This window comes from Pipistrellus hanaki (genome assembly GCF_964339955.1).
Source record: "Pipistrellus hanaki genome assembly, chromosome: X".
Taxonomy (NCBI): Eukaryota; Metazoa; Chordata; class Mammalia; order Chiroptera; family Vespertilionidae; genus Pipistrellus; species Pipistrellus hanaki.
Genome location: NC_140524.1, coordinates 65,151,756 through 65,177,824, shown reverse-complemented (window position 1 = coordinate 65,177,824; position 26,069 = coordinate 65,151,756). Strand labels below are relative to the sequence as shown.

Sequence of the window (26,069 nt, the reverse complement as noted above, 5' to 3'; positions counted from 1 at the left end):
ATTCCATTGGTGTATATGTCTGTTCTTGTGCCAGTACCAGGCTGTTTTCAGAATAGTGGCTTTGTAATACAGATTGATAGCTGGTATTGAGATGCCACCTACTTTGTTCTTCTTTCTCAGGATTGCTGCAGCTATTCCAGGTCTTCTTTCATTCCAGATAAAAATTATTCCAGATGAATTTTTAGAAAATTCGTTCTAAGTCTGTGAAATATGCTGTTGGTATTTTAAAGGAGAGTTCATTGAATCTATAGATTACTTTGGGTAGTATGGACATTTTGATGATGTTGATTCTACCAATCCATGAATACAGTATGTTCTTCCATCTTTTTATGTCTTTCTCTATCTCTTTTTTCACTGTACTGTATTTTTTTCACATATAGTTCTTTTATCACCTTAGGTAAGTTTATTCCTAAGTATCTAAATATTTTTGGTGCAATGGTAAATGGGATTGCTTTTTTAATCCCTTTCTGTAAGTTCACTATAGATGCATAGAAATGTCATAGATTTTTTGGTGTTAATTTTGCATCCTGCTACATTGTCGAATTCATTTATTAAGTGTAATAATTTTTTGATGAAGTCTTTATGCGTTTCAATGTACAATATCACATCATCTGCAAATAAGGACAGTTTTACTTCTTTTCCAATTTGAATGCCATTTATTTCTTCTTCTATCAATGGCTAGTACTTCTAGTACGATGTCAAACAGGAGTAGTGATAGTGGGCATCCCTGACTTGTTCCTGTTCTTGGTGAAATGGTTTTAATTTTTGCCCATTGAGTATAATGTTGGCTGTTGGTTTGTCATATATAGATTTTATTATGCTGAGATGTGATCCTTCAATTCCCACCTTGCTGAGAGTTTTTATCAAGAAAGGATGTTGGATTTTGTCAAATGCTTTTTCTGCATCAATTGATATGACAAGTAGATTTTTATCTCTCAACTTATGTGATGTATCACTTTTATTAATTTGTGGATATTGTGCCAACCATGCATTTCCGGGATAAATACTACTTGATCATGGTGTATGATTTTTCTGATATACTACTGGATTCGATTTGCTAGAATTTTTTGAGAATTTTGGCATCTATGATCATAAGGGATATTGGCCTGTAATTCTCTTTCATCGTGTTGTCTTTATATGGCTTTGGTATTAGGGTGATGCTGGCTTCATAGAATGATCTTGGAAGTGTTCCTTCCTCATGAATTTTTTGGAATAATTTGAGGAAGATAGGTTTCAGTTCTTCCTGAAATGTTTGTTAAAACTTCCCTGTGAACCCATCTGGCCCCGGGCTTTCCTGCGCTGGAAGCTTTTTAACAAATGTTTCAATTTCATCCTATTGAGATTTTTAGAATCTTCCTCATTGATTTTTGGAGGATTGTATTTTTCTAGGAATATGTTCATCTCCTCCAGATTGTCCAGTTTGTTAGAATAGAGTTGTTCATAGTATTTTATTTATTTATTTATTTATTTAAATCAATCTTTATTGTTCATATTATTACAAAAGTTCCTCATTTCCCCCCCCTCCACCAGGTTCCCACCCCACCCTCTGCCCTTTCCCCACCCCACATTGTCCTCATCCATAGATGCACACTTTATGTTCAGTCTATTCCCACATCTACCACTCCCCTTTTCCCCTGAGAATTGTCAGTCCACTCCCCTCCCTTATCTCTGATTCTATTACAATCAACAGTTAATATTGTTCATCAGGTTTTTTAATTTCCTTGGGTTTTTTTAAATTAATAAACATTTACATTTTTAAGAATAAATTTTAAAATCTAATAATTTTAAACCTTGTTTTTTCTGCCCTGGGAACTGAGAAGCAAACTTGTTTACCTATAAACTTGCCCTTAGGCTATCAAAAGGCATAGCCATTCAATTGTAAATAAACACATTGTTTAAAGATAGCTGCTGGCTGGAATTGGATTACCTGTACTGGGTGCAAAGGGCTTGTCCTCCCCTTTCTCCATTAAAATTAAGCTGTTACCAGGCCCTGAGCAGCAGGGCCCAGAGCAGCAGCAGCCAGGCCAGGAGCTGCAGTGGCCAGACCCGGAGCAGCTGGTTGTGGAGCAAACCAGAGCAACAGAGGCCAGGCCGGGAACAGCTCTCTCCTTGCCTGCCCACGCCCCAGGGCTGCCTCTCAGACATGGCTGGAAACTTTTGGGGGAACTTGAGGGTCTGCTGAATCAAGTGATGAAGGCTTAGATCTGCATGTGTTGAGTTAGTATAGTGCTGGGGTGTTGATCTGTGAGTGCCTAGTGTGGGGCCTGGATGAGGTTGGTTGATCTATTTGGAAATGTCTTTTGTGTGAAGTGTATCCTTGGGCATGTGGAGGTATTATTGATTTGAGAAAATGCTAAGTAACTGATTTACTATCTGAAAAATTTAAAGTTCTGAAAGTTTAAGGTCTCTTGCCAAAAAGAGGTTTTAAAGCTAACACCTTAATTTTAATGGAGAAAGGGAAGGACAAGCCCTTCCCACCCAGAACAGGTAATCCAATTCCAACCAGCAGCTATCTTCAAACAATGTGTTCATTTACACTTGAATGGCTACACCTTTTGATAGCTTAAGGGCAAGTTTACAGGTAAACAAGTTTGCTTCTCAATTCCCAGGGCAAAAAAAAAACCCAAAAAACAAGGTTTAAAATTATTAGATTTTAAAATTTATTCTTAGAAGTGTAAAAGTTTATTAATTTTAAAAAAAGGAGATTGAAAAACATGATGAACAATATTAGCTGTTGATTGTAGTAGAGTCAGCGATATGGGAGGGGAGTGGACTGACAGTTCTCGGGGAAAGGGGGAGTGGTGGATGCGGGAAGAGACTGAGCATAAACTGTGCACCTATGGATGAGGACAATGGGGGGTGGGGAGGGGGCGGAGGGTGGGGTGGAAACCTAGTGGAGGGGGGAAGAAATGAGGAACCTTTGTAATAATATGAACAATAAAGATTGATTTAAATTTCAAAAAAATTAAGCTGTTAGCTTTAAAACCTCTATTTGGCAAGAGACCTTAAACTTTCAGAACTTTAAATTTTTCAGGTAGCAATTCAATTACTTAGCATTTTCTCAAATCAATAATACCTCCAAATGCCCAAGGATACACTTCAAACAAAAGACACATCCAAATAGATCAAACAACCTCATCCAGACCCCACACAAGGCACTCACAGATCAACACCCCAGCGCTATACTAACTCAACACATGCAGATCTAAGCCTTCATCACTTGATTCAGCAGACTCTCAAGTTCCCCCAAAAGTTTCCAGCCATGTCTGAGAAGCAGCCCTGGGGCATGGGCAGGCTAGGAGCTAGCTGTTCTGGGCCCTACTGCTCTAGGCCTGGCCTATGTTGCTCCGGGCCGCTACACACCCAGCTGCTCCAGGCCTGGCTGCTGCTGCTCCGGCTGCTCCGGGCCTGGCCGCTCTCGGCCTGGATGCCTCGGGCCTGACTGCTGCTGCTCCGCACCCAGCTGCTCTGGGCCTGGCCGCTGCTGCTCCGAGCCTGGCTGCTCTGGGCCTGGCTGCTGCCACTCCGGGTCTGGTGTTCATAGTATTTTTTAACAATTCTTTGTATTTCTGTGGGGTTTGTTGTTATTTCGACTCTTTCATTTCAGATTTTGTTTATTTGGATCCTCTCTGCTCCTTGGTGAGCCAAGCTAGAGGTTCATCAATCGTGTTCATCTTTAAAAAAAAACACACAAAAAAAAACCCAGCTCCTGGTTTCATTGAGTTTTGTATTGTTGATGTTGTTGTTTTTTTGTTGTTTTGTCTCTGTCATTTATTTCTGCTCTAATCTTTATTATATCCTTCCCTATGCTCACTTTGGGCTTTTTTTGTTGTTGTTGTTCTCTTTTTAGTTTATTTCAGTTGTAGAGTTAGATGGTTTCCCACCATGTTTTTTTCTTGTTTTTGTTTTGTTTGTTTGTGTTTTGTTTTTTGTTTTTTGGTAGTCCTGTAGAGCTATAAATTTCTCTCTCAGGACTGTTTTCATTGTATCCCATAGATTTTGTATTGTTGTGTTTTTATTGTCATTAGTTTCCAGGATGCTTTTAATTTCTACCTTGGTCTCTTTGGTTACCCAATCGTTGCTTAATAGCATGATATTCAGCTGCCAAGTGTTTGAATTTTTTGAATTGTTTTTATTGTAGTTTCTTTCTGATATTATGCCATTTTGGACTGAGAAGATACTTGGTATGATTTCAGTCTTCTTGAATTTGGGGATAATTTGCTTGTGACCAAATCTGTGCTCTATTTTTGAAAATGTCCTTTCCTGATTTTTTTGTCTAGAGTATTTATCCAGTGATGTTAGTGGTGTATTAAAGTCCCCTACTATGATTGTATTGTTGTCAGTTTCTCCCTTGATATCTTCCAGAAGTATTGTGTTGTTGTTTTTTTTTTAATTTGGTTGCTCCTGCATTTGTTGCATATATGTTCATAAGAATTATATCCTCTTGTTGTATCAATCCCTTTAGTATTTTGAAGTGGCATTCCTTATCTCTTGGTATGGCCTTTACTTTCAGGTCTATTTTGTCAGATATAAGTATTGCTATGCCAGCTTTTTTTTTTTTTTTTTAATTTTCATTTCCATTTGCCTGAAAGATATTTTTCCATCTCTACACTTTCAATCTGTGTGAGTCCTTTGTTCTGAGGTGGATCTCTTGTAGACAGCATATATATGAGTTTTGTTGTGTGTGTTTTTTTAATCTATTCTGCCATTTGATATTTTTTTATTGGAGCATTTAGGCCATTTACAATTAAAGTTATTATTGAAAGGGAATTAGGGAATTAGCCATTTTTATTTTTTGCACCTATGTTCCTTCTTACCTTTTAATTTCTTCTGTTACTCCAGTCCCTTTAGCATTTCTTGTATTGCTCTCTTAGTGGTGATAAATTCCCTTAGCCTTTTATTTTTCTGTAAAGCTCCTGATTTCCTCCTCAATTTTGAATGATAGTCTTGCTGTTTTTTGAATCAGTCCCTTGCTTTGCATCACTTTGTTTTTTTCCCCTTTTTTTATTCAATTATTATCTGTGTACATATTTTAACATTGCCCCCCCTCGCATACATACCCCCCCTCCCCAGAGTTTTGTGTCCATTGGTTGTACTTATATGTATGTATATAAGTCCTTCGGTTGATCTATTATCTCCCCCAGATCTCCCTACCCTACCTGCTGTAATTTGACAGTCTGCTTGTTGCTTTACTGTCTCTATATCTATCTTTTGGTTCATCAGTTTATAATGTTCTTTATTATCCATAAATGAGTGAGGTCATGTGGTGTTTCTCTTTCATTGACTGGCTTATTTCACTCAGCATGATGTTCTCCAATTCCATCCAGGTTGCTGCAAATCATGAGAATTCCTTCTTTTTTATGCCAGCATAGTATTCCATTGTGTAGATGTACCATAGTTTTTTCATCCAATCATCTGCTGACGGGCACCTAGGCTGTTTCCAAATCCTAGCTATTGTAGATTTGCTTTGTATCACTTTGTAAATGTCCTTCCATTCTTTTCTGTCCTGGTGTGTTCTTGTTGAGAAATCATTTGACAATCTGATGGGAGATGTCTTTTACGTAACTCTGTGTGTCTCTCTTGTGGTCGTTTATATTCTCTTCTTGTCGTGAACTTTTGCCATTGTAATTACGTTGTGTTTTGGTGTGGGTCTTTTTGGGTTCATCGTGTTTGGGACTCTCTGTGTTTATGTGATTTTTTTTTTCTTGCCCATATCGGGGAAGGTTTCTTACATTATTTCTTCAAATAGGTTTTCTAACCCTCATTCCTCTTCCTGTTGTTCTGGAACCCATATTACTCATACGTTGCTTTGTTTCCTATTGTCCCATAGCTCCCTTAGGCACCCCTCCTGTCTTTTAATTTTTTTCTGCTATTGCAGTTCAGTTTTTATGTGTTTTTCTTCCCTGTCTTCTAATTCCCTAATTCGGCACTCCACTTCTTCTAGTCTACTGTTGAATCCTTCCATCGTGTTTTTTATTGCAGCTATATCACTCTTAATTTCTTCTTGATTCTTATATAACTTGTTGATTTTTTTTATTATTCATTTGGTTTATGAACTGTATGACCATTATTTTGAATTCTTTTTCTGCCATATTGCATGACTCTATTTCACTTAGCTACTTTTCTGGTAATTCCTCCTTTTTTTTTTTCCTTTGGGGGATTCCTTGTCTACACATTTCTGATCTCACTGACTGATCTACATGTTGAGTTGTAAATGGGCTGCTCCTTGTGTGGCAGTGGCTCTTTGGGCTGCAGTTGCTCCTCAGGCAGTCCCAATAGTGGCTGCTCCTCAGTTGGCAGCGGCTCCACTGGTGGGTGCTGTTCGCAGCAGTGGTGGCTCCTCTGGCTGGCGGGGGTGGGGGGGAGACTGCTTGCACAGCTGCTACTCCTCAGATGGGGGTAGGCTGATCATGATGCTACTGCTCCTCTGATGGAGGCAGGCTGCACATGGTTTCTGCTCCTTGGATGGGGTGGGCTGTGCACATAGTTCCTGCTCCTCAGGTGGGTTTGGATTACCTATCTGGCTGCTGCTTCTTGGATGGGGGCTGGCTGCTTGCTGTTCCTGATCCTCAGATGGGGCAGGGTGCTCATGAGACTGCTGCTCCTTGGACAGGGGCAGGTTTATTTCAAGGATGCTGCTCCTATATGGGTGTGGGCCTTTCTCACAGCTGCTGCTCCTCGGATGAGGATTGTATGCTCCCAGGGCTGCTACTCCTCGGACAGGGGATGGGCTGCTCACATGGTTGCTGCTACTTGGACCGGGAGTTGGCCACTCACACAGCTGCTGCTTCTTTGACAGGGACAGGTCATGTGAGGCTGCTGCTTTTAAGCCTAGGGCAGGCTGCTTGCTGGCCTGCTGCTCATTGGACTGGAGCAAGCTGCTCACATGTCTGTTGCTCACATGATGGCAGTGCCTTGGGCTAAACTTTTGGGATGGTAAGAGGGGAGCATGCTTCAGAACTCACAGCAGCTGTGCCAGGAATAGCTGAAGACTTGGTGTCCATGGGACTACAAGTGAGGTAGCAGGTCCCTGGCATGGGTGACTATAGAATCCCAGGTGTTATATGAGGGCACCCTGGGTGGAGATGAGGCTCAGTTCCCAATTACAGAAGCTCTCCCCTTCAAAAAGTATAGGCCTCTGAGGACAAGCCGGCCTCTCGGTACTATTTGTAACAGTAGCAGAGGCTGTCTAGTTAGGCAAGCCCAGTTAGCCTGCCCCCAAAGGTCCTGTGGGGTATAACTGTGCCACAAACACACACACACACACCACATGACCACACATTCCTCTTTTGATCCCTCACTCACTCAAGCTCTCCCTCACTGCTGCCCTCTTTCTGCCTCTACAGTTGGGTCTGGGATGTTATTGGCCCATTTGTGGATGGAGTTTCCTTTCTAGGTATCTGGTTATGTGGCTCGCTCTCTAGCACACTGGCCAGGCAGGATAAAATTCACCTCAACAAGGCACGGCACAAAGGGAACAAAGCATGAATGTACTCACAACACTGATAGCCCCAATATAAGTGAACACCTGAGAAAAGAGAATTATGGGAGAGAAAAGAGAGCACAAATGATATCAAAGAGAGAAAAGAAAAAGGAGCATATATATATATGAAAACACCACAGAACCAATAAATAGGCCAAAAAAATACAAACATCAAACACCCAGCAAAGAGGGGTGGGGGCAGAATCTGTAGAGGTTGAGCTTATATACAGAAAATAAGGTTAAGAATTGGATGAATATGAGGACCCCAGTTCAGTATAGAGGAAGTAGAAAGGGGATGAGTGGATAAGAAGAATGAGAAGATGATAATAATAATAATTTTACAAAAATTGATTTAAAATGGTATAAAAATAAAAAAAATAGCAAATACAAATAAAATAAAATAGAGTGATGGAAAAATAATATTAAAAGAAATAAAAAATAATGCAAGAAACAAATATATATACAATATATAAATGTAAAAGTGAAGTGTCATTCCTTTGACTAGCTTAAGATCCCAGTATTCTGTACTGTCTTCAGTTTCTCAGTTTCCTTTACTGGTAGTGAAGACCTCTCTTTAGGCCAGTCCCTTTGACTCTCAGGGACTATTTATATTTTTTTAAATCCTTTGTACCATTCAGGAGGGAATCTGGGTGTGGCTGTATTGGTTGCCTGAAAACTGGAGGGAGGGGCTTTCTCTTCAGGACAAAATGGCTTCCCAGGTCCCAGGCTCAGGTATAACTCAGCACCAGACTGGCTGCCACTTCTCCTGGGCCCCAACTCTCCCCAGACTCCACAAGTCTGCACCTTCTCCTAAACCTAAGCCTTGGGTAAGCCTCTGTATCTTAAAGGTCATATGAGTTAGGTTCAGTGAAGAAAAGCACAGGCCACAGAGAGGAGAATGACTGCATCTGTATGAGCTCCTCTACTGCTGGCACTGCATGGTTTGGTCAGCCCTTCAGGCGGCCCCCTCTGGGCTCAGCCTTTCATGTCTGTGGACCCAGATCGAGAATCCCATGCCTGCAGCAGTCCTGTGGACATTCTTCCCACAGTCAGACACTGTCCCTGTCCCCAGGGATGCAGCTCAGTGCTGTGCGGTTTCCCTCTGACCCTCAGAGCTCAGAGTTCTGGCAGACTCTCTTGCCCAAATGCTTGATTTTACCCTTCTCCAGGGTTCCTCTGCCCTTCCTGGCTGAAAATTGTCTTACCAGCTGAGTCTCCTTTGCCAGTTTGGGTTGGATGTTATTCGTTTCAGCTGCTCATTCTATTTGGTCTGGGACAAGGCTTGGGGCATGCCTATCTATTCCAACACCATTATTTCTCTCTATTCATTTTTTCTCAATATTGATGCAGCTATCTAGGTCTTTTATGGTTCCATATACATTTTTGGAGTATTTGTTCTAACTCTGTGAAGTATGCCATTGGTATTTTAATAGGGATTGCTTTAAATCAGTAGATTTCTTTGGGCAGTTTAAACATTTTATTGATGTTAATTCTTCCAATCTATGAACATGCTATACACTGTATCTTCATCTGTTTCTTTTTTCAATGTCCTTTAGATTTCCAAGTACATGTCCTTTAGCTTCTTTAAGTTTATGAGTTGTATGAGTCCTTTATATAATTTGGATATTAAAGCCTTGTCAGAGCTGTTGTTTGCAGATATCTTCTTCCATTTGATTGTTGCTTTTTTGTTTCATTGGCAATTTACTTTGCTGTGCAGAAGCTTTTAATTTGATATAGTCACATTCATTTATTCTTGCTTTTAAGTCCCTTGCCTTTAATTCCCTCAAATTCATAAAATATTTTCTAAGACCAAGGCTAATAAGTTTAATATGTATGTTTTCTTCTATGTAATGTACTATTTCTGATCTTATCCTTGGGTTTTTGATCCATTTTGAATTGATTTTTGTACTTGGGACAAACTAGTTTTATTCTTTTGCATGTGACTTTTAATTTTTTCCAGCACGGTTTATTGAAGGGGCTTTCCTTTCTTCATTGTAGGTTTTTGGTTCATTTGTCAAAAATGTATTTGTCTATATACATGTGGTTTTGTTTCTGGGATCTCAATTCTGTTTCTTTGGTCTGTGTATCTGTTTTACTTCCAATACCATGTTTGCTTGTTGTTGTTTTTTTTATTAAGTTTGTTCTGTAGTATAATTTTATACTACAGGTAGTGTGATACTTTTTCTAATGATTGCTTTGTCTTTTTAGTTCCTTCTGTAGTTCCATATACATCTGATGAATTTTGTTGTATTTATTCTTAAAATGTCATTGGAATTTTAATGGGATTGTATAAATTCTGTACATTGCTTTTGGATAATATGGACATTTAACTATTTTAATTTTTCTAATCCATGAACCCAGTAACTCTGTCCATTTCACTGTGTCTTTCCCTATCTCTTTTAATAATGCTTTGTATTTTTCAATAGATAGGTCCTTTACTTCCTTTGTAAGTTTATTCCTAGGTATTTTATTTACTTACTTACTTACTTATTTTGTAATTGCAAAAGGAATTTTTTTTTCCATTTCTTTTTCTGAAATGTCATTGCTAGTGTATAGGAATGCAGGGGATTTTTGTACATTGAATTCTGTATCCTGCTACTTTACTATATTTGTTTATTGTATCTAATATTTTTGGTGGAGTCTTTTTTTTTTTTAATATACTTTATTGATTTCTTACAGAGAGGAAGAGGGACAGAGAGAGAATGATCGATCAGCTGCCTCTTGCACACCCCCTACTGGGGATGTGCCTGCAAACAAGGTACATGCCCTTGACCGGAATCGAACCTGGGACCTTTCAGTCCACAGGCCGATGCTCTATCCACTGAGCCAAACCGGTTTCGGCATTTGGTGGAGTCTTTAGGGTTTTATATATAAAGAATCATGTCATCTGTCAAAGTGACACTTTTATTTCTTCATTTCCAATTTGGATGCCTTTTATTTATTTCTCTAGCCTGATTATTTAAAGATATGGTAAATGTCACTGCCCAGTATAAGCCACCATCATCGTTCACATGGATGACTACAATAACTGCTGTCTATTTACTCATTCTGCTTTCATTATTGACCCTCCTCCACCCACAGTATATTTTCTATAAAAGAGCCAGGTTAAAATGAAAATCAGATCATATCACTTTCCACTTAAAGTCTTCAATGGATTTTCAACATGCTTAGGGAAAAAAAATCCAAACTCCTTACCATGGCCTGCATCACCTGGCCTTAGCCTACTTCTTCTATCTTAACTTGTGCCACTCGCCTGCTACAATACTACAGTCACTCTGGTTATCTGTCTTTTTCTCCTATTAATAAAAGTTAGTTCCTGTTCCAGGGTGTTTTGTATTTTCAGTTCTTGTCTATTTTCAAGTCTCAGGTCAAATGACATTTATTTAGAGAAGTGTGCTATTACTCTCTTTCATAGGGGCTGCAAAAAATGCTTTTCAAGGGTCCAGGAATTAGGGGGTAGTGAGTGAAGCAGCTAGTTGAAGACTGTGGCAGAACCTGATAATCCATGCCCTATTTAAAGAGAGATTTACTATTCAGCTTTAGCTAATTTCTGCATATAGAAATGCAGATTATTTGTTTTCAAGAGAAGCCAGAAATCTGGATTTTCATTTGGTAATATTCTAATTGTTAAAAATTAGTAAAAAAAATGCAAAGTTTTAACAGACACAAAGATCAGACAAAATATAATCCTAAACCCAGTACGTCCAATATGCCTCTTCTTTGTAATCACTGCTTTATCACATCATTCTGTTTTCTACTATCTGAAACTGTATAATTTGTGTCTGTCTTCTTTTCAGAATATATTACTATGCCTTAAGACTTTGCTTAAAAATCATAGTCACCATATGACATTAATACTCTAACAAAATTAACAGCAAGTCCTTAATGTCATCTAATACACAGACCATATTTAAATTTTCCCATTTGTCATAAGTAAATTACAAATGAACATAAATAACTAAAGTACACTTCCTAAAGTGTTGAAATAGAATGTTTTGGTAAAAAGAGCCTTAGTTTTCAAATTTTAAAAAGCAAACAATTAGCTAGTATCATTCTAGTTATGCATATAAAAACTAACAGTAAAACTCCACAGTAGATATTTACCCAAGAAAAATGAAGGCTTATATCTCCACAAATACTTGTACAAGAATGTTTTTAGCCAATTAACTCATAATATCTAAGCAGCAGAAATAACCCAAATATGGATTAATGTGTTGTAAATGGATAAATAAACTATGATATATTCACACAATGAAATATTACTCTGCAATAAAGGGAATAACATACACAGCAATGTAAGTTTCAGAAGCATTATGCTGAATACAATAAGGCAGACAAAACAGTAAATGCTGTATAGATGTATTTATATAAAATTCTAGAGCGGATAAAACTAATATATGGAGGAAAATATCAGAATAGTGGCTGTATTTAGTGAGATATACTGAGAAGGAGCATGAAAGTACATTCTGGTGTGTGGTAATATTTATAGAGATTCTGATTATATGAGTGTGTACATTTGTGGAAACACTGAATGGTACATTTATGATTTGTGCTTGTTTTTATATGTATATTTCAGCCTCAAAAGAATGATAAATATTTCATTGCATGTGTACTGATATCTGCTACTTGCATTTAAATGCACCCAAAATAATTAATCTTTATGAATGATGGATAGAGGAACAAGTTTGTGAACAGATGTGTGATAAATCAATATAGATCAATGTTAGTAGTAGACTGTAGTGGTGGGCATACAAATGTTTATTGTATAATTCTTCCATCTTAGATAAATGTTTGAAACTTTTTATAGTAAAACATTGAGAAAGACTCCGTAGTGTTTTTCAGAAGAGAAGAGAAAAAAAGAGGGCTAGCCTAAGGATATAGTTATACACTTGTTGATCTGCCTCTCTGGTTGACTTTGGATGAACTGACCTCGACTTCCAGTCCTTGTGTAAACTGGTAGCTTCTTGGCAATATCGATGAGCATCTGCTTTTGGACCTCAGGTCTCTCTTCATTTTCATAGCGTTCCTTGTCTGAATAGGATAAATAAAACTGGAAACAGAAGTGAGAAGCAAGTATTTATTTCCCAAGGTTCACAAAAAATTAAACACAACAATAATTATTTAGAAGAAATTTGTTACCTATCCTGAAGCTCAGTTGCCTATTTGGCTAATAACTTTCTCTGGATAATTATTTCAATTAGCTATCTGACTTTTATTTCAATCTTTATTACTCTGCATGATAGGTAGTTTTGCTTTAAGTAAAAAAAAAAAAAACTTATATTAAGTAACTTGAGCATTGTTATACTCACTCAGCCAGTAAGTAGCAAAACTAAGTCCAAACTCAGTTCACCTTACTCTAAGACTTGTGCCCTTTATACTACAATAAGATGTGTGATATCTTAATGACAGGATCCTAATAACTATGAATAACTATGCTTATTATTAACTTTTGAGTATTTTTCATAGGTGACACTTTTGTAGGATCTGGATGAGACTGCTTGCGATATTATCTGGATATTCTAATTTTGAAAATAAGTAGAAATTTGGATATTCGCACTATTTCAATAATTTGTGCTCCGGTATGAAGCTTCTTGCCATGTTTGCATCATACCTTGCTAATCTTGCAAAAGATATTCCAACAATTTTCCAAAGTAACACAGACCTTGAAGCTTTCTTCTGTCTGAGCCAAAGAGTAGGTAAAAGTGAAAAAGGAGAAGGATCTGTGTTCGTATAATTCTGGGTTTAAACATCATATCTGCAACTTGATAGTTTAAAAAAACTTACTTTGGAAAATCAGACTCTGTCATTCCAAATTTATCCAACAGTAAAACAAAGGTAATAATAACTATTTAACACACACACACACAAAAAAAAATAAGTGTTAAGCTTGAAAAAAAAAATGGTTTTCTTTAACTGGAGAAAATTAATTATTTATTATGATTTCTTTATAATAAAATTCAAAAAGTGGTATGCCAGGCCACAAAATATACAAAATTATAAGGCCTTTGATACATATTACCAAACTATTAGCCGCCAAAATGAGGAGAAAAAGAAACATCTCTAGATGAAAGAAAAAGAGAAATCTCCAGGAAAAAAAAGAGCTATCAGTGTTTTTCAACCTTCCTAATGTTGCGACCCTTTAATCAGTTCCTCATGTTGTGGTGACCCCCAACCATAAAATTATTTTTGTTGCTACTTCATAACTGTAATTTTGCTACTGTTATGAATCATAATGTAAATATCTGTGTTTTCAACTTGGAAAGTTCTACAGCGGCTTAGAGGAGAAGAACCCCAATGGATTTAACTTCCCCTCACTGGAAAGCAATTAGAAATGTTATTTCAGACTGATTTAAATTGGAGAATTGGATTGAGTGGATATTTAGGGAAACTTAGTTGTCACCTACTAAAAGACAATTATTACAATTTCTATATTATACCCCTATTATTGTACCAAAAATACTAGGCAGGAACATATTCCTGAAGCATTAACTGTTTTTACTGATGGATCCTCTAATGGCAAAGCTGCTTATCATACAATAAAATTAGACTGAGTCATCCAAACTAGTCATACTTCTGTACAAAGAATTTAATTAGAAGCTATTAAGGCTTCATTACAAGATATTCAAGAGCCTCTTAATATTATCTCTGACTCTTCTTACACTGAAGGTTTAGTAAATAGAATTGAAACTGCTCATTTAAAATGGCTCAGTGCCCAAAGTTAACTCTTCAAATAAGTTCAGCAGATTCGACAACAGAGACACTATCCTTGCTCACATAAGGGTCACAGTGTATTACCTGGCCTGTTAACAAAAGGAAATGCATATACTGATCAATTGGTTGCTTTATTAAAACAGGCCACATAATCTCATCAGCCTGCCAAAATGCTATCTAGATAATTCTCAATCACTCAACAGCAGGCAAAACAGATTATCAGAGAATATCCCACTTGCATGTTACCTCTACTTCAAGGGCCTAACACAGGAATTAACCTTAGAGGTTTGCTAAGGGACCATATCTGGAAAATGAATGTAACACATTATACTCCCTTTGGACACCTTGGGGCATTGCATGTCTCTGTAAACACCTTTACAAAAATCCTATAGGCTACTGCCTTTACAGGGGAAACAGCAAAACAGGTTATTAATCATTGCCTAGCTAATTTTGTCATCATGGGAATTCAGAAAATTATTAAAACTGATAATGGGCCTGCTTACACAAGCTGTCATTTCCAGCAATTTTGTAAAAAGTGAAAAATTCAGCACATTAAAGTAATACCATATAATTCCCAGGGACAGGCCATTATTGAACAACAACATCAGCAGCTAAAATCCCAACTTTAAAAACGAAAAGGGGGTATTATTATGGAGAAATCACCTATGGGTAGGCTGCAGAAAGCCTTAATTACTCTAAAAGTTTTCACTTGTGATACTAATGGCAAGACAACTATGGAGTTACACTGGTGTCAGAATAAAAAAAAGTAAAATGGTCTAGTTAAATGGAAAGATCCCAAGTCTGGGTTATGGAAGGGACCTGATCCCTTGCTAATATGTGGTTGAGGGTATGCTTGTATATTTCCAGAAAATTTCTCCAAGCCTGTGTGGACTCCTGTGAGAAATATTAAACTGCAGCATGGATCTGAGAGAAGAACTACCCAGATTAATGAGGACCTTGCACCTGGAGCCACACCTTGCAGCTGCAGACAATTGGCTACCCCAGCCACAGACAGCAGCAGCCCCAGGCAACACACTGAAGATAATGAGTGGAAGAAGAACACAGTGGATGATGAACAGCCTAGAGATGACTTGGGGAGTTATAAAGAAGATGGTCCTGACAGCTGAACGAATTTGTGAATAGGGCAAAAACCCAAGAACACCTGAAAATGTCTTTCTTGCCATGCTGGCAATCACCAGCTGTGCGGTAATATCACCAAGGGCTAATGGGGAAGTCCTCCTTGGGTAAAATTCCTTACGTGGGCTGATCCCCAGCCTAGTATAGTAAGTATATTGGCAAAGTATAATGACATGGTTGTCCCCACCCAGCTTCCCTTTTTTATATGACAGAGAATCAAACTACAGCTACATTATGTGTAGAATTAAAGAGAGGTTTTTTCCTGGCTAGCATCGACACCAAAGGAGTGGGATGTGAAAACCTAAATACAATTACTATCACTGCTTGTTCCTGCAGAGGCAAAGAGAATTTAACATTGCTAAAACCTCCCCCCACTAAGCCATTATGTAAAAAGTCTTATGAGGCCAACATCAACAAATCAACAAACGACAAGTGTTGGAAAGGTTGAGGAGAAAAAGGAACCCTCGTGCATTGCTGGTGGGAATGTAGACTGGTGCAACCACTGTGGAGAACAGTATGGAGCTTCCTCAAAAAACTGAAAATGGAACTCCCATTTGACCCAGTAATCCCACTCCTAGGAATATATCCCAAGAAGCTAGAAACATCCATCAGAAAGAATATATGCACCCCTATGTTCATAGCAGCACAATTTACAATAGCTAGGATTTGGAAACAGCCTAGGTGCCCATCAGCAGATGATTGGATCCAAAAACTATGGTACATTTACACAATGGAATATTATGCTGCCATAAAAAAGAAAAAATTCTCATCGTTTGCAGCAACCTGGATGGAATTGGAGAACATCATGCTGAGTGAAACAAGCCAGTCAATTAAAGAGAGACACCACATGACCTTACTTATTTATGGATGATAAAGAACATTATAAACTGAAGAACCAAAAGATAGATATAGAGACAGTAAAGCAACAAGCAGACTGTCAAATTACAGCGGGGAGGTTGGGGAGATCTGGGGGAGATTAAGAGATCAACCAAAGGACTTGTATACATGCATATAAGTACAACCAATGGACACAAAACTCTAGGGAGGGAGGGTATGTACGGGGGGGGGCATTGGTATTGTACAAAAATAATAATTTAATAAAAAAATATATTATAAAAATAAATAAATAAATAAATAAATAAATAAAATAAAATGTAAAAAAAAAAAAAAGGCTTATGAATGGCACCCATCAGCAGCAAACTTAAGAACAGTTTTTTTTTTTCTTTTGTGAATTGAAGCCTCTATGGGTCTGCATATCATAATAATCAATGGAAATCAGCTGCTGCTCTTGCGCCAGTAAAATTATATAGTTTAAAATAACTTCAATGAAAAATCACCTTCTTGGTGCTTAAAATAAAAATAATACCACACTTCATATTTTGGAATAACAGCAGCATATTGTATAATCATCCCAGGCAAACTTACCAACTAATTCCTTAGATGCCTGGCAGCAATTTGAAGGCATTTTAGCATAATTAGTTACCTGTCTCATTCTTATTCGTATTTTTTTAATTTTAGTCTGCAGATGCTGAATAAAAATCTTAAAAGAGCCAAGACCGGTTTGGCTCAATGGATAGAGCGTCGGCTTGGGGACTGAAGGGTCCCTGGTTCGATTCTGGTCAAGGGCATGTACCTTGGTTGCGGGCATATCCCCAGTAGGGGGTGTGCAAGAGGCAGCTGATAGATGACTCTCTCTCATCGATGTTTCTAGCTCTCTATCTCTCTCCCTTCTTCTCTGTACAAAATCAATAAAATATATTGAATATATATATATTTTTTAATCTTAAAAGAATCGGAACTCTGCAACCTGCATATATACATCTATTAAGAAATTAAAGAAGGGGGAAATGCTGGAAACCAAGATCAACAGTAATTAATATAAATGCAGGAAATCTGGTCAGAAGGCTAAATGAGGCTTTTTGTGATTCACACGGATAAATATCTTCATTTTATTACCTACTTCTGACTCAATGGCCTAAAGCAAATTCCTACAACCAGATAATCTTACCGTTTACCAACCATCACCTTTGATATATTTGCATTCCTAAAAGGCAATTGTGTATTCTAATAAATAAAAGCAGATGGGAATGGAGACTCATTGGAACTTGGTTCCTTGTACCAAGATCACATCTGGCTTCCCCCATAATTTCTAAAAAAAACAATCAGTCAGAAATAAATAATACAACATTGGAAATGAAGAATAAACTAGAAGGAATCAACAGCATGAAAGATAAAACAAACAACTGAATAAACAATTCAGTGAAGATAACAGTAAGCACCCAAGGACAACATCAAAAAAAGAGAGAATTTTTTTAAAAAGAGGATAGTTTTAGGGACCTCTGAGACAACATCAAACATAACATCTTCATTCTAGGGATACCAGTAAAGGAAAAGAGTGAGCAAGGGATAGAGAATCTGTTTGAAGAAATAATAGCCAATAATTTCGCTAACATAGTGAAGAAAAAATACATCTAAGTTCAAAAAGCACAGAGAGTAGTAATCAAGATGAACCTAAAGAGATGTATACCAAGACACATTATAATTAAAATGGAAAAAGTTTAAGATAAAGAGAGCATCTTAACCACAGCAAAAGAAAGTTACAAGTGAGTTCCCATAAAACTATCAACTTATTTCTCAACAGAAATACATCTGGCCAAAAGACATTGGCAGGAAATGTTCAAAGTGATGAAAAGCAAGGACCTACAAGCAGGATTTCTCTATACAAAAAGGCTGTCATTTAAAATTGAAGGAAACCAGAATTGCATGAAATGTTAACAGGTCTTCTTTAAGAAGAAGAAAGAAACAAATATATAGAGAGAAACATATTTATAAAGAATAAAATACCAATAAGTAACTACCCATCAATAATTACTTTAGAGGAGAAACCAAGATGGCGGCATAGGGTAGACTACTGAATGCAGCCTACAACAACAATTTTGAATTTAGAACTGGAAAACAGGGGAGGCATTGCCCTTAAGCACCGGAAGGCTGGCTGAGAGGAAGCTCTGCCATCTGGGAAGGAGAGAGAAGGCACACTGACCCTCAGAAACTGTGAAGGTGTGGAGAACTCTGCACACGAAAAGGCGACCCCAGAGTTCGTTACTGGCCTATTCCTGGTGCGCGGAGAGGGCAGGCTGGGCCCAGTTCGCTCCTGGCTTACTCCCAGCGCGTGGAGAGAGTGGGCCGAGTTCCCTGCTGGCTTACTTCAGGCACACAGAGAGGGCAGAGAGCTAACGTGGGGCAGGCTTTCTTGTTTGGGAGGAAAACAGAATCACCCTATTGCTCTGATAGACTGCCCCAGACAGGGAGAGGCTGGATTGTTAGGCAGCGGGCAGAGATCTCTTGGAGGTGTGTGAAGCCAGTGGCCATTACTGTGGGACTCAGGGAGTGGCTGGCGGGAAACCAAAGATTGTCTGCACCACCCCGAGACTCCGCCCCATCCAAGCTGAACAAAGAAGCTCTCCCAGAGGCTGGCTTTCTCTAAGGAGGGACTGACCAAAATTCAAAGTTTGTCTGCATCTTTACCAAAGAGATGTGCATGCCTGCAACCAATCTTGCGTGATTCATCATGAACAGGACTTTCCTAAGGCGAGACTGACAGGGAACCAAAGCTTGTCTGCACCACCCTGAGACTCAACCCCATCCAAGTGGAGAACAGAAGCCCTCCTAGCTGAGATACTGCTGATCCTCACAACCAACTGGCTTGGAGATCAATGCTTCCCAGTGATACCAACAATAAGCAAGGCTTAACAACAAGACTGCACACACAGCCCACAAAGGGCTACACCAAGACTGACCACTGCAGGTAACTAGGAAAGCTGTGCTACTGGGCTCTAACAGAAGACCTAGCACACAAAAATATTACATCAAATCTGGAAAACAACTAAAATGCAGAGAAGAGGCAGGACATAAAGGAAGGAGATGGAGGAAAAGAAAAGAATGGACTTTGAGTTCAAAACCACAGTTATAAGGTTTTTCAAGAATTTCCTAGAAAAGGCCGATAAAATAAATGAGACCTATGAGGATATGAAAAGGGATCAACTAGAAATAAAGAAAACATTGTCTGAAATAAAAAATATTATGCAGAGTCCTAAAAACAGAATGGAAGATCACAAGAATCAAGATAAAGATTCAGAATACAAAGAGCAAGAGGACACTCCTCCGCAGAAGCAAGAAGAGAATCCAGAAAGTTGAAGATAGTGTAAGAAACCTCTGGGACAATTTCAAGCGAACCAACATCAGAATTATGGGGGTCCCAGAAGAATAGAGAGAGCAAGATACCGAAAGAATACTGGAAGAAATAGTGACAGAAAACTTCCCCCACCTGGGGAAAGAAATAGACTTACAAGTCCAGGAAGCACACAGAACCCCAAACAAAAGGAATCCAAAGAGGACCACACCAAGACACATCATAATTAAAATTCCAAGAGCAAAAGACAAAGAGAGAATATTAAAAGCAGCTAGAGAAAAGCAGGTAGTTACGTATAAAGGAGCACCCATACGATTGTCAGCTGATTTCTCAACAGAAACCATGCAGGCCAGACGGGAATGGCAAGAAATATTCAAGGTGATGAATATTAAGAACTTACAGCCAAAAATAATCTACCTAGCAAAGCTATCACTCAGAATCGAAGGCCAGATAAAGAGCTTCACAAATAAAAAAAAAAGCTAAAGGAATTCATCACCGCCGAACCAGAATTATATGAATTGCTGAAAGGGGTAATTTAGGAAGAGGAAGAAGATAAAGATAAAAATTATGAACAACAAATATGTAACTATCAACAAGTGAATCTAAAAACCAAGGGAATTAAAAAATCTGATGAACAATATTAACTGGTGAATATAATAGAATCAGAGCTATGGAAGGGGAGTGGACTGACGATTCTAGGGGAAAGGGGGAGTCAGAGGTGTGGGAAGAGACTGAACAAAAACTGTACACCTATGGATGAGGACAATGGGGGGTGGGGAAAGGGCAGAAGGTGGGGTGGGAACCTGGTGGAGAGGAGCAATTGAAAGGGAGGAGGAAAGAGGAACACATTTAGAATAATCTGAACAGTAAAGATTTATTTTAAAAATACTTACTTTAAATATAAACTGATTAAATTATTTAATCAAAATACTTATATAGCTGAATGGTTAAAAAATATAACCCATATATATATTGTTTACAAGAGATCCATTTCAGAACAAAAGATACACATAGACTGAAAATAAAAAAATGAAAAAATATTCCATATAAATGGAAATTAAAAAAAAAAAGAAAACCTGGTATAGCAATACTTATATTAGACAAAATAGTCTTTAGAACAAAGGCCATAACAGGAGACAGATTTCACAATATAATACTACAGTGATGGATCTTACTACCGTGTTTCCCTGAAAATAAGACATCCTCCGAAAATAAGACCTACTTACAGGTTTCCTTCTGAGTGAAATATAAGGCATCCCCCAAAAATAAGGTCCCCCTAGGCTAAACATGAGAGATTTGGTCCACTGATTCTGAAAGAAATGGAGTCACAAGAAATTTACCAGGAAATTCAGATATTGGATTGTTATGATGATGTTCCAGAAGATGATAACATGATTGTCATTGAATAAATGAGTAAATTCTTCACAGTTTGTCTAGTTTGTGTTGACAACTACCGTACTACCGTACCGTATACAGGTAATAAATTTCCTTTATTTTCATTTAACAATAAATGTGTACCATATTCTACTTCATGGAAAAATAAGACATCCCCTGAAAATAAGACCTAGCGCATCTTTGGAAGCAAAAATTAATATAAGACACTGTCTTATTTTCGGGAAAACAGGGTAGTACAAGAGGATATAACCCTTGTAAGCATATATGCACCCAAAATAGGAGAATATAGATATATAAAGAAAATCATGAGGGACACTAAATGAGAGGTTTATAGCAATACAGTCATAGTAAAGGATTTTAACATCCCACTGACATCAATGGATGTCTTCCAGATAAAAATGTCTTCCAGAATAAAATGTTTTATAAATATCAATTATATCCCTCTTATCCAGGGTATATCATTTAATCAATATACCCTGGATAAGAGGGATATAATTGATATTTATAAAACATTTTATTCTATACCAGCAGAATATATATTCTTCTCAATTACACAGTGAATATTCTCAAAGACAGACCATATGTTAGGAAGCAAAATAAGACATTAAATTTAAGAATATTGTAATCAGCCAGCACCGGTTTGGCTCAGTGGTAGAGCGTTGGCCTGCGGACTGAAAGGTCCCAGGTTCGATTCCGGTCAAGGGCATGTACCTTGGTTGCGGGCACATCCCCAGTGGGGGGTGTACAAGAGGCAGCTGGTCGATGATTCTCTCTCATCGACGTTTCTAACTCTCTATCCCTCTCTCTTCCTCTCTGTGAAAAATCAATAAAATATATAAAAAAAGAATATTGTAATCATATCAAACATATTCTCTAACCACAATAATATGAAAATGGAAGTGAATTAAAAACCCAAAAACAACTGAAACCGGTTTGGCTAAGTGGATAGAGCATCGGCTTGCGGACTGAAAGGTCCCGGGTTTGATTCCAGTCAAGGGCATGTACCTTGGTTGTGGGCACATCCCCAGTAGGGGGTGTGCAAGAGGCAGCTGATCGATGATTTTCTGTCATCTATGTTTCTAACTCTCTATCCCTCTCTCTTTCTCTCTGTAAAAAATCAATAAAATATATTTTTTTAAAAACAAAACCAAAAACATTCTAACATATGGAGGCTAAATAACATGATACAAAACAATGAATCAGTTAGCAATTAAATCAAAGAAAAATAAAATGAAAGTGAACACAAAACAACCCAAAATCTGTGGGACACAGCGAAAGCAATCCTGAGAGAAAAGTTCATAGCATTACAGCCCTCCCTCAAGAAGCAAGTATTATAAAATCTCAAATAAAATCTAACCCTATGCTTGAGAGAAGTAGGAAAAGAAAAACAAAGCCCAGAGTAAGTAGTAAGAAGGAAATAAAAACCAGAGTGGGAATGACAAAGAGACTAAAAAAAAAATTTTTTTTTAAAATACTAAAGATCAGTAAAACCAAGAAGTAGTTCTTTGAAAAGATAAATAATACTCACAAACTTTTAACCAGAATCATAAAGGAAAAAAAGAGAGGACTCAAATAAATAAAATAAGAAATGAAAGAATAGAAGTAACTACTGACATCACAGAAACACAAAAGACTATAATCAGAAACACCAATCAGAAAGGATAAATGCACCCCTAAGTTCAAAGCAGCACAATTTACAATAGCTAAGATTAGTGTCCATCAGCAGATGAGTGGATTAAAAAACTGGTCATCTACACAATATAATACTACACTACTATAAAAAAAGAAGGAATTTTACCATTTGAAACTGCATGGATAGACCTGGAGAGCATTATGCTAAGCAAACCAGGCCAGTCAGAGAAAATAAATATCACATGATATCACTCATTTGTGGAATATAATGAACAATATAAACTGATGAACAAAAATAGATACAGAGAAACATTGATCAGACCATCAAACCTCAGAAGGAAGGCAGGGTAGAGTGAGGGGGCATGTAAGAGATCAACCAAAGGACTTGTATGCATGCAATGTTAGCATAACCAATGGACATGGACACTGGGGTGGTGGGGACTTCTGGGGGGAATGGGAGTGGCTGGGGAGGTGTTGATGGGGGGGTGGGGGAGACACACATGCAATACTTTAAACTAGGGGTGTCGAACTCAATCAGAGAAGGGGCCAAAATCTAAAATCCAGCCTAAATCGCGGGCCGAATGGTTTACTGAACAGTCATAAACTGACAATGTCATAAACTGACAGCGGAGTGCAGTGATGACAGCGCGGTGCGGGCCACATTGCAAGGCCTGGCCGGCCGGATTTGGCCCGCGGGCCTTGTGTTTGACACATGTGCTTTAAACAATAAAAAAGAAATAAGAACCAGCCGAGACGGGTTTGGCTCAGTGGATAGAGCATCGGCCTGTGGACCCAAGGGTCCCGGGTTCGATTCCGGTCAAGGGCATGTACCTTGGTTGTGGCACATCCCCAGTGTGGGGTGTGCAGGAGGCAGCTGATTGATGATTCTCTCTCATCGATGTTTCTAACTCTCTATCCCTCTCTCTTCCTCTCTGTAAAAAATCAATAAAATATATATTTTTTAAAAAAGAAATAAGTACAACCAATGGACACAAAACTCTGGGGAGGGAGGGTATGTATGGGGGGGGCAATGGTAAGATATGTATACAGATAATAATTTAATTTAAAAAAAAGGAAAAAAAATAAAAATAAATTAAAAAATAATGCATGTACAATAGAAGAAGGAGGAGGCAAAAGAGGAGGAGGAGAAGAGATCCTATCTAATAAAGAGGGAATATGCCAATTGATCATCTTGCCAACAAAAAGATGGTGGTGTCCACAGCCAATAAGGAGGGAATGTGCTAATTCACTGCCATGCCCTCAAGGATAGTCATGCCCACAGCCACAAGATGGCAGCACCCAGGCCCATCAGCCCTGCTGGGGTGGCAGGCGCAGCATGGCCAGGCTCACCCCTTGGCAGGTCTAGCTGCTCAGTATGCCTAACTCCAGCGTCCCACAGTCCCCTCAGGCCCCCAGTTTCCCAGGGCTAGCACACAGCACAAGCAATCATCATATGGCAGCTGCCCAGCTGCACAGGGCCAGCCCAAGGGATGACGGAACCAGCAGGCTGTGTGGGGTGACCAGGCCAGCAGAAGGCCATGAGGTGCAACCAGGCTGGCAGGGAGGGCTTTTTGGGGTGACCAGTCTGGCGGGGGGGGGGGGGAGGTGAGGGCAACCAGGCTGGCAGGGGGGTGCAGTTGGGGGCAAACAGGCCAGCAGGGAGGCAATTAGGCTGGCAGGGGGGCAGTGTTGGGAGACCAGGCCAGCAGGGAGGGGGTAGTTGGGGGCAACCTGGCTGACAGTGGGGGACATTTAGGGGTGACCAGGCCGGCAGGGGGAACAGTTAGGGCAATCATGCAGGAAGGCAGATGAGCGATTAGGAGCCAGCAGTCAAGGATTGCGAGAGGGATCCAGAATTGGAGAAGGTACAAGCTGGGCTGAGGGGATGCCCCACTCCCACCCCTCCGTGCATGAATTTCATGCACTTGGCCTCTAGTAAATAAATAAAATAAAATAATGCATTCATGGGGGAGGGGGGTGAAATACTACAAACAACTACATGCTAACAAATTGGACAACCTGGATAACTTCCTAAAAACATACAATCTTGAGGGGGGGAAAAAAACAGAGTTGTAGGTACCTGATCTCAAAATATATGACTTGGGGTGGTGAACTCACAATACACTGTACAGCTAATGTGTTACAAAATTGTGCAATTAAAACCTGTAATTTTGTTAACCAGTGTCACCCTTATAACTTAATCAAAAATTTCCTATTACTTGCATAAGAACAGACATGTAGATCAATGGAACAGAACAGACAGTACAGAAATAAACCCATGACTTTATTGTCAATATTTGAAAAAGGAATCATGAGCATACATTGAAGTAAAGACAATCTCTTTAAAAAATGATATTGGGGAAAACCAGACAGGCACATGCAAAAAAAATGAAACTAGACCACCAAAGTTCACCATACAGAAGAATAAATTCAAAAGGGATAAAAGACTTAAAGCCATAAAAACCCCAGAAGATAACACAGACAATAAAATCTCAGACATTTCTCATAGCAATATTTATGCCAATATATATCCTTGGGCAATGTAAACAAAATAAAAATAAACAAGTGGGACTACATCAAACTACAAAGCTGTTGCACAACAAATGAAGACATCAACAAAATATAAAGAAAATCCACTAAATGGGAGAATATATTCTCCAATGACACATAATAAACAAAATTTATAAAGAACTTACAATTCAACACCAAAAAAAACACAAACAGTCCAATTTAAAAATGGGCAAAGGTCTTGAATAGACACTTCTCCAAAGAGGACATACAGATGGCCATCTCAACTTCACTAATTAACAGTAGAGAGTTTCCTTAAAAAATTAAAAATGGGGATTGAGAAGGAAGATGGCTGCCTATTGGAAGGCAGACTGCAAGATAGTGTGTGAGTGAGAAAACAAAGGGAGAGTGTGTGGTCGCACAGGGAGTGTTTGTTTGTGAGTTGAAGGATAGCTATACTCCAGGAAACTGTGGAGGACTGTCTGACAGGGCTCCCCTGAACTGGTAGCCCCCACTGCTGCTGGGTTCCCTCCCAGAGTGATCAGCTCAGAAGTGAAGACCATGCCATCTTGAAGGAAAAGTGGATGTTATTGGGAGCCTGAAAAGCCCAGGGAAACTACAACTACAGCACCCACCGAACAGCTGCAAACCCAAGAATACCGGTTCCCAAGTGGCGCAAGCATACGGATTCAGAGGAGCTCTACACCTCAACACAGAAGGGTCAGATTTCGCCTGGGATAAGGTGAGGTCTGTGGTCCCAGCAGCAGAGAGAAAAGCACATGTGAGAGCTAGAGACTTGGGGAAGTCTGTCCCAAGAAAAATCCATGGCTGTTGTGGCTGATGTGATCTATGAATGTTGAAGGGGGTCCACAGAGCTACTAACAGAAGGGAACTCTAAAAAGCAACCCATTTTGATCTGACGCAAAAGGACAGACTAAAAATTTTAAAACTGTGCCAGTTGTATAGACCTAAGGGGGAAAAAGACTGCACAGACTTGTGCGCAGCCCCAGAGTT

The 26,069-nt window shown here is 38.8% G+C and overlaps 1 protein-coding gene across 3 annotated transcripts in view; it reads right to left on the bottom strand.

Moving 5' to 3' along the window:
* The window catches only part of ZDHHC15 (zDHHC palmitoyltransferase 15), a gene marked incomplete at its 5' end in the record, with an annotated part of 235,674 nt that overhangs the window by 128,918 nt on the left and 80,687 nt on the right, over positions 1-26,069 (bottom strand). For all 3 annotated transcript variants that reach the window (XR_014793696.1, XM_084869722.1, XM_084869723.1), the window contains one exon: positions 12,413-12,533. Coding sequence is in view for 2 of the 3 variants with exons in the window: in XM_084869722.1 (XP_084725848.1) it covers positions 12,413-12,533 (121 nt within the window). The remainder of the gene's footprint in view (positions 1-12,412; positions 12,534-26,069) is intronic.